A 14457-nucleotide genomic window follows, 5' to 3' on the forward strand; every position below is an offset into this window, starting at 1 on the left:
TTTTTTACATGATATCTATCAATATTCTGTTTATAGATCTGACAAATAAAATAGCTTTTATCCACGAGTGGTAGTTCTGCTCAATAACCAAAGGCTGTAGTTTCTTATTTGCTCTGGTTTATTTTCACCCACATGTTTAGACCGTAATGGTGTATCCTTATTGTTTTGATGTGTTTATGCTTTATTCTTAATTGTTAACTGTATGTTTGTGTTGTCATTTGTGAGTGGAGCACCAAGGCACATTCCTTGTATCTGCATACTTGGCCAATAAACTTATTCATTCATTCATTCATTATGCAGCTGCATTTATTCACAAAATGCTGGAGTAACTCAGCAGGTCAAGCAGCATCTCAGGAGAGAAGGAATGGGTGACGTTTCGGGTCGAGACCCTTCTTCAGTCTGAAGAATACCCGAAACGTCACCCATTCCTTCTCTCCCGAGATGCTGCCTGACCTGCTGAGCTACTCCAGCATTTTGTGAATAAACACCTTCGATTTGTACCAGCATCTGCAGTTATTTTCTTACATTATGCAGCTGTAAGTGAGTATTGAATTGTTCCGTTGCTGGTACACATGACAATTAAACCCTCGTGACTTTGAGTACTCTTTGCACTGCTCGTCTCCAAGCGAAAGGCAGGATGTCTTTAAGTTGGACAGGGTGCAGAAGAGATTCACCAGGATGTTACCTGGGCTTGCCGGCTTGAGTTATAGGGAGAGGTTGGATAGACTGGGACTTTTTAAATTGGGGCGTAGAAGGCTGAGGGTGACCTTATTGAGGTGTCCAAGATCATGAGGGGCACGGATAAAGTGATCACTCACAGGGTTCCCAGGGTAGAGGATTCTACAATTAGAGGCTGAAGGAAAGAGGGGAGAGATTTAAGAGGCAACTTTTTCACTGCAGGATTAGGAATGATCTGCCAGAGGAAGCTATAGAAGCAGATACAAAGACATTTGGACAGATACATAGACAGTAAAGGTTTTGAGGCCCTTCTAACATAGAACTAGCGTGAATATGTTGGTGTTGACTCAGTCCAGGAATGAGAAGGTTCACCTATGATGAGTGTTTGTCGGCACTGGGCCTGTACTCGCTGGAGTTTGGAAGAATGAGGGTGGACCTCATTGAAACATACAGAACAGTGAAAGGCTTGGATAGCGTGGATGTGGAGAGGATGTTTCCACTAGTGGGAGAGTCTAGGACTAGAGGTCATAACCTCAGAATTAAAGGACGTTCTTTTAGGAAGGAGATGAGGAGAAATTTCTTTAGTCAGAGGGTGGTGAATCTGTGGAATTCTTTGCCACAGAAGGCTGTGGAGGCCAAGTCAGTGGATATTTTTAAGGCAGAGATAGATAGATTAATGATTAGTATGGGTGACAGAGGTTATGGGGGGAAGGCAGGAGAATGGGGTTAGGGGGGAGAAATAGATCAGCCATGGTTGAATGGCGGAGTAGACTCGATGGGCCGAATGGTCTAATTCTACTCCTATTCCTTATGGCCTGGTGGGCCAAAGGGCCTGTCTCCGTACTGCATCTCTAAAATCAACCTAAGGCTTGACCTCTGTCCAAGGTGTTCTAGTGTGACTGCAAACCTCTCGCCTAATGTTGGTGTTCCCCCCTGTCCGCAGAATGCAGGTCACGGCAAATTCAGTCGCTTACCATGATGTCAGTCTCTCTCAAATGATAACGGTTCTATCAAACAGCACATAGGAAAGCACAGCAACAAAACCTTTTCACTGTATCTCGGTACATGTGACAATAATATACCAATACCTTTGGCGCCGCAGTGGTAGAGTTGCTGGCTCACGGCTCCAGAGACCCGGGTTTGATCCTGACTACGGGTGCTGTCTGCACGGTGTTTGTACGTTCTCCATGTGACCTGTGTGGGTTTTCTCCGGGTGCTCCGGTTTCCTCCCATATCTCAAAGATGTGCAGGTTTGTAGGTTAATTGGCTTCTGTAGATTTTTCACGGTGTGTTAGCACGTTAGTCACCCTTTGTCCCTTATTTGGGAGTGAGGAAGTTGGCAACCCTACTATTACGGGACAAGGGCGGGACAAACTAACTTAGCCCAAAGTACGGGATGTCCCGGCTAATGCGGGACAGTTGGCAACCCTAGCCTGAAGTGTGGAAGATCACATCATGTCACCTTCAAACCCTGCAGAGAAAATGAAATAAAGTCAAATGCAGTTAGCAAATGTACAATGTTAAATTTTGCACGTCGACTCTACCACATTCCTTGATCCTACTTGGTGAAGAAAAGAGAACTGAACCTTTGTATTTCGGTCCCTTGCATTGTTTTTTGGAAATAGAAACCACAATTTTCCAGGAGTTGGTCAAATAAAACTCAACCAAAGTTTTTGTTCGTGCTGTTACCACTGGCAGGTCATAAGGTCACAAGATCCATAAGTGATCGGAGTGGAATTAGGTCATTCGGCCCTTCAAGTCTACGCCACCATTCAATCATGGCTGATCTATCTCTCCCTCCTAACCCCATTCTCCAGTCTTCTCCCCATTCACTGGATGTTTAACTCGGTAAACTAACTTGGTCGGCATGGACAAGATGGGCCGAAGGGCCTGTTCCTGCCAACACCACCCTGGTCCACAAAACCCTCGGATCAACCCTTTCCTGCTTCATGCATCAATTGCCGTCTATTTTCATATATTAGGAAAAAGCTCCAATTTATCTTTTCTAACTTATGCAACTGTTTCTGTCAGTGGCTTGCATCTCCTGTGAGTTCCAGGTCCGTGTTGCTGGTTGTTTCACTGCTCCGTTCACACACGCCACCTCTTGTTACAGGGGAACTCTGCGACTTTCTTGCCCCATTTTCTTCTCTGTGATTCTACTTGGTGTCAAAAATGTAGTGGCCTGGAAACAAGTTAATGTGCGTCATTCCTGCAAACGTTTAGTGGGTTCTCTGGGGAATTAATGGAGTGGGTGAAATTTGGTCCCAGAATCTTAAAACAGGCCCTTCGGCCCATCTTGTCCATGCCGACCAAGTTAGTTTACTGAGTTGAACATCCAATGAATTGGCCTCCACTGCCTTCTGTGCAGAGAATTCCACAGATTCACAACTCTCTGGGTGGAAAAAGTTTTTCCTCATCTCAGTCCTAAATGGCCTACCCCTTACTCTTAAACGGTGTGACCCCTGGTTCTGGACTCCCCCAACATTGGGAACATGTTTCCTGCATCTAGCCTGTCCAATCCTTTAAGAATTTTATGTTTCTATAAGATCCCCTCTCATCCTTCTAACTTCCAGTGAATACAAACCCAGTCGACTCATTCTTTCATCATACGTCAGTCCCGCCATCCCGGGAATTAACGTGGTGAACCTACGCTGCACTCCCTCAATAGTAATAATGTTCTTCCTCAAATTAGGAGACCAAAACTGCACACAATACTCCAGGTGCGGTCTCACCAGGGCCCTGTACAACTGCAGTAGGACCTCCTTGCTCCTAAACTCAAATCCTCTCGCAATGAAGGCCAAAATTCCATTAGCTTTCTTCACTGCCTACTGTACCTGCATGCTTACTTTCAGTGACTGATGTACAAGCACACCCAGATCTCTTTGCACCTCCCCTTTTCCTAATCTGACACCATTCAGTTAACAATCTGCCTTCCTGTTCTTGCCACCAAAGTGGATAACCTCACATTTATCCGCTTTATACTGCATCTGCCATGCATCTGCCCACTCACCCAACCTGTCCAAATCACCCTGCAGCCTCATAGCATCTTCCTCGCAGCTCACACTGCCACCCAGCTTTGTGTCATCCGCAAACTATATCACATTTAATTTCCACGTCTAAATTGCTCTTAATTATCAGTTCCACAGGATTCCTGGCACACCGCACCTGAGATCTCATCATGGTAGAGGATAGGCAAGTTGTGGCTTGACAATCCAGGAAGCAAAATGTACAACAACGCACGTTACATTTGCAAGCTGCCTTACTCCTGCATCTTGTGTCTGTCCCCGAGATTAAGTTGGAATCTGACATCAAACAAACATTGTTTAAAAATCTAATTTTAAATCCATTATTTTGATTTGTTTATCTGAATAGGATTACAGTTTTCCCACACACTTTTTTTCAGCCAATAGGTTTCTCAACATTGATAAAAGAGGTTAATGATCTCGTTAAAACCTGCATCTTTGGTAATGACAATTTGCACAGTACAGGAATTCATGACTCATGAGATTCACGCGGGCCCTTCACATGGGAACCTCACGCTGGCCCTTCAGACGGCCCCCTCACACGGCTCCCTCACGCAGGAACCTCACACGGGCCCTTCAGCCCAACCCATGCATGTTGACCAAGATGCTCCATCTGCGCTAGTCCCAATCCTTCCTCTCCATGTACCTGCCCAAGTGTGAATTTGTGGAATTCCCTGCCTCAGAAGGCAGTGGAGGCCGATTCACTGGATGCATTCAAGAGAGCGTTAGATAGAGCTCCTAGGGCTAGCGGAATCAAGGGATATGAGGAGAAGGCAGGAACGGGGTACTGATTGAGAATGATCAGCCATGATCACATTGAATGGCGGTGCTGGTTCAAAGGGCCGAATGGCCTCCTCTTGCACCTATTTCTATGTTTCTGTGTGTCTTTTAAATGTTGTTATTGTACCTGCCTCAACTACCTCCTCTGGCAGCTCGTTCCCATACATCCAAAAGCTTATCATTGTATCTCGGTACAAGTGACCATAGTGACCATTACAGTTACCACCGCCTTCTGTGTGTGAAAAGTTACCCATTAGGAACCTATTAAATCTTTTCCCTCTCATCTTAAACCTCTGCCCCCAAGTTATTGATTCCTCCACCCTAATAATAATAGATGGGTTTTTAAAATATATCTTTTGTATCTTCTGTTGGACAATCAGGGCAATGTAGGGCAGTGTAATGGCACAGCGGTAGAGTTGTTGCCTCACAACGCCAGAGACCTGGGTTTGATCCTGATCTTGGGTGCTGTCTGTATGGAATATGTGCATTCTCCCTGTGACCACGTGGGTTTTCTCCGGGTGCTCCGGTTTCCTCCCTCATCCCAAAGACTTGCGGGTTTCTCTGTTAATTGGCTTCTGCAAAAATATTGTCCCCAGTGTGTAAGATAGAACTAGTGTACGGGTGGTTATTGGTCAGCTCAGACTCGTATTCATACTTTATTAGCCAAGTATGTTTTGCAACATATGAGGAATTTGACTTGTCCCACCAATAAAAAGCAACAGGACACACAAAATACATTCTAACATGAACATCCACCGCAGTGACTCTGCCACATTCCTCACTATGATGAAAGGCAAAAAAAAAAAAGTTTGATCTCTTCCCTTCCTTGTCCTCCCACGGTCGGGGGCCTCGAGCCTTCTGTTGACGGGACGATCTTGACTCGCGTAGCCGGCGGCGTTTGGGCCCTGGCGTCGGGGCGACCAAGCTCCCGCATTGGTGGGGGGGATCTCAGCTCCCCAGCGCTGGGCTCGGTGGGTCAAAGGGCCAGTTTCCACACTGTATCTCTAAACTAAACTAACGTGTAAGATGGCGTACGATAGATAAGTTTGTATCTATGAGGTTGCTGGAGCACAACACAATATACTTGGTGGAAGAGTTACTGATGACTGTGGCAGCTTGGTGTTTGTCTTTAGCCATGCATGTCCACCCACAAAGCACTGCAGACAATTCCATAACACAACCACAGTGAGTGCAAACAGGTTTGCAGACGTTACATCTGCAGAACCCGCGTAATCTCTTTACTCTTTAACCCGGTCATTCAGTTGAACACTGCACGAACAACAATCTTTCTTCAAAGCATATTCTGTGACATGTTGCTGTTCAGTTTGGTAATTGGGGCTATCGAACTGGCCATCCACTTGGCACTATAAATTCAATTTAGCTTTGTTTAATTTTCTTATAAAGTTGCCTTACTGTGGCAGATAAACTGTCCACAAAACACACAGTTGGTGTGAATATTTTTCGATCAGCACCAGATTATAAGATTATGAGGCAGGAGGCCTCATTAGAGGCAGGAAACATGTTCCCAATGTTGGGGGAGTCCAGAACAAGGGGCCACAGTTTAAGAATAAGGGGTAGGCCATTTAGAACGGAGATGAGGAAGAACTTTTTCAGTCAGAGAGTGGTGAAGGTGTGGAATTCTCTGCCTCAGAAGGCAGTGGAGGCCAGTTCGTTGGATGCTTTCAAGAGAGAGCTGGATAGAGCTCTTAAGGACAGCGGAGTGAGGGGGTATGGGGAGAAGGCAGGAACGGGGTACTGATTGAGAGTGATCAGCCATGATCGCATTGAATGACGGTGCTGGCTCGAAGGGCTGAATGGCCTACTCCTGCACCTATTGTCTATTGTCTATTGATAGGAGCAGAATTAGGCCATTCGGCCCATCAAGTCTACACCATTCAATCACGGCTGATCTATCTCTCTCTCCTAATCCCATTCTCCAGCCTTCTCTGACACCTGTACTAATCAAGAATCCATCTATCTCTGCTTTAAAAATATCCACTGACTTGGCCTCCACAGCCTTCTGTGGCAAAGAATTCCACAGATTCACCACCCTCTGACTAAAGAAATTTCTCCTCATCTCCTTCCTAAAAGAACGTCCTTTAATTCTGAGGCTGTGACCTCCGGTCCTAGACTCTCCCACTAGTGGAAACATCCTCTCCACATCCAGTTTATCCAGGCCTCTCACTATTCTGTACGTTTCGGTGAGGTCCCCTCTCACAAGGGCTGAGGTTGCCATTCCTCTGTGTGTCTGGGCTGCTGACCAGGTGTGATTGGACATTCAGTTTGAGATGGCGGTGACTCTCTGGTAGTTGTGTTCTAACTTCACTTCCTGATTATTTAATATTTTGGACCGTTCTACCTCCTTTAGTCAGAGGGTGGTGAATCAGTGGAATTCTTTGCCACATAACGCTGTGGAGGCCAAGTCAATGGATATATTTAAGGCAGAGATTGATGGGTTCTTGATTAGTACGGGTGTCAGGGGTTATGGGGAGAAGGCAGGAGAATGGGGTTAGGAGGGAGAGATAAATCAGTCATGATTGAATGGCGGAGTAGACTTGATGGGCCGAATGGCCTAATTCTGCTCCTATTGTTTATGACCTTATGATCTTATGACCTGTGAATTAATCAGCCAGAGCTTCCTGCACCACTGTGCTGCACAAATTATTTGATGAAGAACTGCAAATGTGGACTTAGCCCAGACCATCACACAAACCAACCTCCCTTCCATTGACTCCATCTACACCTCACGCTGCCTCGGCAAGGCCAGCAGCATAGTCAAGGACGATTTGCATCCTGGTCACTCCCTCTTCTCCCCTCTCCCATCGGGCAAGAGGTACAGAAGTGTGAAAACACACACCTCCAGATTCAGGGATGATTTCTTCCCAGCTGTTATCGGGCAACTGAACCGTTCTCTCACCAACTAGAGAGCGGTCCTGAATGACTGTCCCACTCTTTGGAGACCCTCAGACTATCTTTGATCAGACCTTACTAGCCTTTATCTTGCATTAAACTTTATTCCCGTTATCATGTATCTGTACACTGCGGACGGCTCAATTGTAATCGGGTATTGTCTTTCCACTGACTGGTTAGCACGCAACAAAAGCTTTTAACTGTACCTCGGTACACGTGACAATAAACTAAACTCAAGCTCAAGCGCTTGTGAATGTGACGAACATTCTACAGTTTAGGAATGTGCCTGCTTTTCTTCTCTCCCCACAGTAATCTTCCCATGTAGTTTGCCTTGGCTTTGCCCCATCCAACCCTCGCTTCTGTCCCTTATTTTGCAGGTCGGGTTCATTGTCAATTGTTTATCAAGTCCTGGAGGCCAACTTACAACTAGCACATGCTTCACACAAAAAGCACTCTTTGTATGGCATCCGATCAGCAAGTCTAACTCGTGATTTGCTTTTTTCCTTTTCTTCGTATCCTAGCCCTGATGCTAATTGTATCTGGGCAGATATTTACTAATCAGACAGCAAGCAGGGGGGAAGCTTGGTTTCTGCTGCTCGAGTTGTCAAAAACAGATTGAACATCATCCCGGGGCCATCATTTTCTATGTTTCTTTTATTTACCTTATGGGAGAAGGTTAACCTTGATGTTTGGTAGCTCCCAGATCACCAGACATGCTATAATTCCAATCTACTCTGGTTGATAATACTGTATGTTTATCGGATAAGCTATTTTTAAATTTTTATTTGGTTGATTGATTTTTTTCCGTGATTCCTCTTGGTAATATAGACTGCTTGATGGTTTTAGAGATGCAGCATGGAAACAGGCCCTTCGGCCCACTGAGTCCATGCTAACCATCAATCACCCGTTCACACTAGTTCTCTGTTCTCCCACTTTCTCGTCCACTCCCTGCACACTGGGCGGCAATTTCCAGGGGGCCGATTATCCTACAAACCCACACATCTTTGGGATGTGGGAGGAAACCGGAGCACCTGGAGAAAACCCTCGCAGTCATAGGGAGATGACCGTGGGCGGCACGGTGGCGCAGCGGTAGAGTTGCTGCCTTACAGCGAATGCAGCGCCGTCGACTCAGGTTCGATCCTGACTACGGGTGCTGTACTGTACGGAGTTCTCCCCGTGACCTGCGTGGGTTTTATCCGAGATCTTCGGTTTCCTCCCACACTCCAAAGACGTACAGGTATGTAGGTTAATTGGCTGGGCAAATGTAAAAACTGTCCCTAGTGTGTGTAGGATAGTGTTAATGTGCGGGGATCGCTGGGCGGCGCAGACCCGGTGGGCCGAAGGGCCTGTTTCTGCGCTGTATCTTTAAATCTAAATCTAAAGAACGTACAAACTCCACACAGACAGCACCCGATGTCAGGATCAAACCCGGGTCTCTAGTGCGGGGATCTAGGCAGTGGCTCTGCATTGTTTAATTTTCCCCACGATGCAAAATGCTTAGGGCTATCTAAACTATTTTCTTTTGCCAAGGGATGGTAATGCTGCAAACTTGAAAATTTTATTCCTTTGGTCAGAACTGCGAAGGTTGCGCTAATTGTGCTAAAGTTAACACTCGGAGGTGTTCTGTGGCAAACTTAAGACGGTTAAATGCTCCAACGGTAAATTCCAACAAAACGGCAACATTTAGGTGTTGGAGGTTCCTCTCCTCATTGGCCATATTTCTCCATCATCTGAAGATCCGATCCGATCCGAAACATTCTCAGTCCATTCCCTCCACAGATGCCGCCTGACCTGCTGAGTTCCTCCAGCACTTTGTGTTTTATCCACATTTCAGCACCTGCAGTCTGTTGACACAGTGTGAATCAACAGGATATTCAGCATTATTGTTGTATTTTGCACCTATTTTCCTACTTATGTTACATGGATAGAAGTACAATGGCATTAAATCCATTTCCTGGAATCCCACAATGTAAATTTACACTGTGTGTTTCTACCAGTGTAAGTCATGCAGTCACAAGGTTACTAATGTTGGAACTAAGGTGAAAGGTTTGTTGTGAGTTTACATTGGCCGCCAGTGAATGGAATTGAATTGAATTGAATTGGATTGAATAGATGTCATTAACCAAGTATGTACACGTACAAGGAATGTGCCTTGGTGCTCCGCTCGCAGGTAACAACACGACATACAGTAGACAATTAAGAACAACACATTATAATTTACACATGTGAAGAATGAAATAAAATACCAGAGTGAAAGGAGGCTGCAGACGTTCGGTTGTTGAGTAGAGCTATTGCTCCTGGACGAAGATCTCTTGCTGTGGCCGATATCTTTAATAAAAATATTTTCTTAAAATGTATTTTCAGAAACATGGGTTGTGCCAAATCGAAAGACTCTGTGGACTTGCATGAAAAAAGCGTAAATGATCCCGTAAGCAAATCCCAAACTTATGTGAAAGACCCCACTTCCAACCATCGTGTAAGTACAAATAGAAATACAATCTAAGGTCATTCTTCAACCACTCAAAACGCTTAACATCTTCCAGATAATTTTATTTCTATGTTAATGAATGCCAATGCCATACTAACTGTGTGCAAGTGTGCCTACAGTCATAATCGTAGGGTGATACAGCGTGGAAACAGGCCCTTTGGCCCAACTTGCCCACACCGGCCAACGTGTCCCAGCTACACTAGTCCCACCTGACCGTGTTTGGTCCATATCCCTCCAAACCTGTCCTATCCATGTACCCGTCTAACGGTTTCTAAAATGTTGGGATAGTCCCTGCCTCAACGACCTCCTCTGGCAGCTTGTTCCATACAACTTGCCACCTGCCCATTCCCTGCACAGATGCCTTGTTCCTCCAGCACTGAGTGTTTGTATCTCTCTATCCTTGCCTGACCTAGGCCCTGAGCAGAGTGGATGTTGCTCTTGTACAAGGGGGAGATAAGTTCATACGTTCCAGGGGCAGAAGTAGGCCATTCAGCCCATCAAATCTATTCTGCAATTGAATCACGGCTGATCTATCTTTCCCTCTCAACCCCATTCTCCTACCTCCTCTCCATGACCCCTGACACCCGCACTAATCACTGTCGTGTCCCTTTGGTCTCGTTATTGGGACAAGTCAGGAACAAGCTGGAAATCTTATCATTGTTACTTTTTTTGCATATCTGTCATTCATTGTCCTTTATCTCTCGACATCATCGCATATATCTCTCGTTTCCCTTATCGCTAACCAGTCTGAAGAAGGGTCGCGACACGAAACATCACCCATTCCTTCTCTCCAGAGATGCTGCCTTTCCCGCTGAGTTACTCCAGCATTTTGAGTCTTTTCTGAGTCTTGAGTGAATTATTATCCGACTCCATGCTGTCGGGGGGCTGTTCAGATATTATCTTCCCTCCTCCTGTCCAAAAGCAGCCTCCACATTGCCGTCTGGGGTGTCTGTGTCTGGCACCTTCCCTGTAGTTCACCCTGACCCTGCTGTACCTCCACTATCGGTGTGGAGAGATCACGTCCGTTACAAACAACATTCTTTAACATTGACTCCCCTCTCTCCACAATCATCTACCTCCCTTCCTCGTTCCCCCTGGAGGTGAGGCTGTGTTTTTGTTTGTGTGTTGGGGGGGAACGGTGCCGATATCTTTACTACAAGCGGCAGATTGTCGGGACTATGACTTGGATGAAGGGATTAAAAGTACCATTAGCAAATTTGCAGATGATACAAAGCTGGGTGGTAGCGTGAACTGTGAGGAAGATGCTATGAGGTTGCAGGGTGACTTGGACAGGTTGTGTGAGTGGGCGGATGCATGGCAGATGCAGTTTAATGTGGATAAGTGTGAGGTTATCCACTTTGGTGGTAAGAATAGGAAGGCAGATTATTATCTGAATGGTGTCAAGTTAGGAACAGGGGACGTACAACGACCCCGTGACCTGCGTGGGTTTACTCCGAGATCTTCGGTTTCCTCCCACACTCCAAAGACGTACAGGTATGTAGGTTAATTGGCTGGGTAAATGTAAAAATTGTCCCTAGTGGGTGTAGGATAGTGTTAATGTACGGGGATCACTGGGCGGCACGGACTTGGAGGGCCGAAAAGGCCTGTTTCCGGCTGTATGTATATGATATGATATGATATGAACGAGATCTGGGTGTCCTAGTGCATCAGTCACTGAAAGGAAGCATGCAGGTACAGCAGGCAGTGAAGAAAGCCAATGGAATGTTGGCCTTCATAACAAGAGGAGTTGAGTATAGGAGCAAAGAGGTCCTTCTGCACTTGTACAGGGCCCTAGTGAGACCGCACCTGGAGTACTGTGTGCAGTTTTGATCTCCAAATTTGAGGAAGGATATTCTTGCTATTGAGGGCGTGCAGCGTAGGTTTATTAGGTTAATTCCTGGAATGGCAGGATTGTCATATGTTGAAAGACTGGAGCGACTAGGCTTGTATACACTGGAATTTAGAAGGATGAGAGGAGATCTTATCGAAACGTATAAGATTATTAAGGGGTTGGACACGTTAGAGGCAGGAAACATGTTCCCAATGTTGGGGGAGTCCAGAACCAGGGGCCACAGTTTAAGAAATAAGGGGTAGGCCATTTAGAACTGAGATGAGGAAAAACCTTTTCAGTCAGAGAGTTGTAAATCTGTGGAATTCTCTGCCTCAGAAGGCAGTGGAGGCCAATTCTCTGAATGCATTCAAGAGAGAGCTAGATAGGGCTCTTAAGGATAGCGGAGTCAGGGGGTATGGGGAGAAGGCAGGAACGGGGTACTTTTGAGAATGATCAGCCATGATCACATTGAATGGCAGTGCTGGCTTGAAGGGCCGAATGGCCTACTGCTGCACCTATTGTCTATTGTCTATTGACTATAGTTTAACTCTCCTTCCCCGTGGATTAAATTGTTGATTGTGTTTTAATTATTTAAAATTGAGTTAAATTGTTGCTGAGAACGGAAACCTTGTCTTCTCCGCTTTGTCTTGTTTTTATTGGCTGGTCATAAGTCAAGCAATCTCAGAAAGTTTAGGCTTCGAGTTGATTAAAAGGAAATTAAAATCTTCTCAGCAGAAAGAAAGGTTAACATGAAGGATTGAAGGGAGTTGTACAACTGAGAAACAGAGAATAATCCTATTTACCTCCGCTCGGCCTGAATCCTGCAATGCCTTGCCTAGTCGAGTGCAAAGGTAATAGAGCAGAGCAAGATAGACCACTCTGTCGAAATCACCTATACTGAAGTGTAGAACGCAAAGGAGCCATTTTAGTAAGCAAAACCCGCCGTTCGCTCTGCCTCTCGCAGTGTGATCGGTGTTTTGGGGGAACAGTATGTGGGATGATACCATAAAAATGCAGAATATATCTCATCTATCAATTCACAGATTTTTGTTATTTTTCTTTTAAAATGTTTCTGCAAGTTTCTGCCTACTAAAATGGCGCTGTGACGTACTACGTTTTTAGGGTCGAGTGGTCTATCTTTCTCTGCTCTATTATCTTTGGTCAAGTGCTTGTCTAAATGTCTCTTGTGCAATATATGGTGTGCTTGCCTTCATTGCCGGGGGCATTGAGTATAGGAATATAAGATTCAGGAAGTCATGATGCAGCTCTGTCCGACTTTGGTTAAGCCACATTTGGAGTATTGCGTGCAGTTCTAGTCACCCCCATTACAGGCAGGATGTTTTCAAGAGAGCGTTAGATAAAGCTCTTTGGGCCAACGGAATCAAGGGATACGTGGAGAAAGCAGGAACAGGGGTCTGATTCTGGATGATCAGCCATGATCATATTGGATGGCGGTGCTGGCTCGAAGGGCTGAATGGCCTCCTCCTGCACCTATTTTCTATGTTTCTATGTGGAGGCTTTGTAGGAGGTTTACCAGAATGTTGCCTGGATCAGAGAGTTTCACCGACAGGGAGAGGTTGGATAGACATGGATTGTTTTCTCTGGAACATCTGAGGCTGAGGGGAGACTTGATAGAAGTGTATAAAATTAGGAGAGGCATTGATAGGGTAGACAGTCTGAACCTTTTTCCCAGAGTGAAAATGCCCAACATGAGAGGGCACAGCTTTAAGGTGAGAGGAGGAAAGTTTAATGGAGACACAGTGCTGGAGTAACTCAGCGGGTCAGGCAGCATCTCTGGAGAACATGGATAGGTGACATTTCACAGAGTGCTGGAGTAACTCAGTAGGCCAGGCAGTATCTCTGGGGATCATGGATAGGTGACGTTTCACAAAGTGCTGGAGTAACTCAGTGGGTCAGGCAGCATCTCTGGAGAACATGGACAGGTGACGTTTGTTGTCAGGACCCTTCTTCAGACCCTTCTTGGGGCTTTGGGTTTGAACAGAAATCTGTCTGAATTATTTTAATTGATCCTGCATTTTTGTTCAATTCAACATTCTTTCTTCTGTTTCAATTTGTTGGATGGTTCTTTGTACTTTGAATGAAAAGGTTTGTCTGTTTTGTACAATCAAAAACCGTGGTTGAAGAATTTACCTTAAATTGAAATAAGGGTGGGAAAGTGGGGTGTGGGTAAGGTACATCTTCATTGCAATAACTCAGTCCAGGGCAGTATTTATACACCCCAACATTGTGTTAATTCTTAATGCTTTCATAGAATCTTAATACAAAATAGTTGTGGAAATATGTGGATCAAATATTAAAACGTATTATGACAGACTTCAAACCTGTACTAAAACATTGGAATATTTATATGCAGATGACATTTTCTTTTTCTTTAGAATGCAAATAGTTTTCCTTCCATCAATAATTCTTCTTCAGGAGGTATGTATGAAATCCTAATTCCTGGTTATATCTGTCTATCATTTAACTCAGTCTCATTAGTGGCCAATGTCACTGGAAATGTTCTCCAGGATTAATGATGTCATTATTGATCTGACGATTGGTCAATTGATCACTGAGTGTGGTTCCCGATAACTCTGCGTCTGACAGCTTGGGTTCAAAATCCTAAAAAATAATCAATAAGGGTAAGAGATTGTTGGTGAGGTGCCACGAGGACTTAACGGGTTTCTACCAAACTTTCTCGTGCTATTTTGCCGGTGGAGTCTAATCTTCATGAATCTGATGCCCAG

The 14457-nt window shown here is 45.1% G+C and overlaps 1 protein-coding gene across 6 annotated transcripts in view; it reads left to right on the forward strand.

Annotated features, from left to right (window-relative positions):
- The window catches only part of LOC144604566 (tyrosine-protein kinase HCK-like), an 83177-nt gene that overhangs the window by 15351 nt on the left and 53369 nt on the right, over nt 1-14457 (forward strand). For 4 of the 6 annotated variants that reach the window (XM_078419143.1, XM_078419148.1, XM_078419146.1 and 1 more), the window contains exons 2-3: nt 9756-9867; nt 14107-14149. In XM_078419143.1, coding sequence (XP_078275269.1) covers nt 9756-9867; nt 14107-14149 — 155 coding nt within the window. The remainder of the gene's footprint in view (nt 1-9755; nt 9868-14106; nt 14150-14457) is intronic. The other 2 variants (XM_078419144.1, XM_078419149.1) reach the window with 1 other exon arrangement.

Source organism: Rhinoraja longicauda, chromosome 22 (assembly GCF_053455715.1).
Source record: "Rhinoraja longicauda isolate Sanriku21f chromosome 22, sRhiLon1.1, whole genome shotgun sequence".
Taxonomy (NCBI): domain Eukaryota; kingdom Metazoa; phylum Chordata; class Chondrichthyes; order Rajiformes; family Arhynchobatidae; genus Rhinoraja; species Rhinoraja longicauda.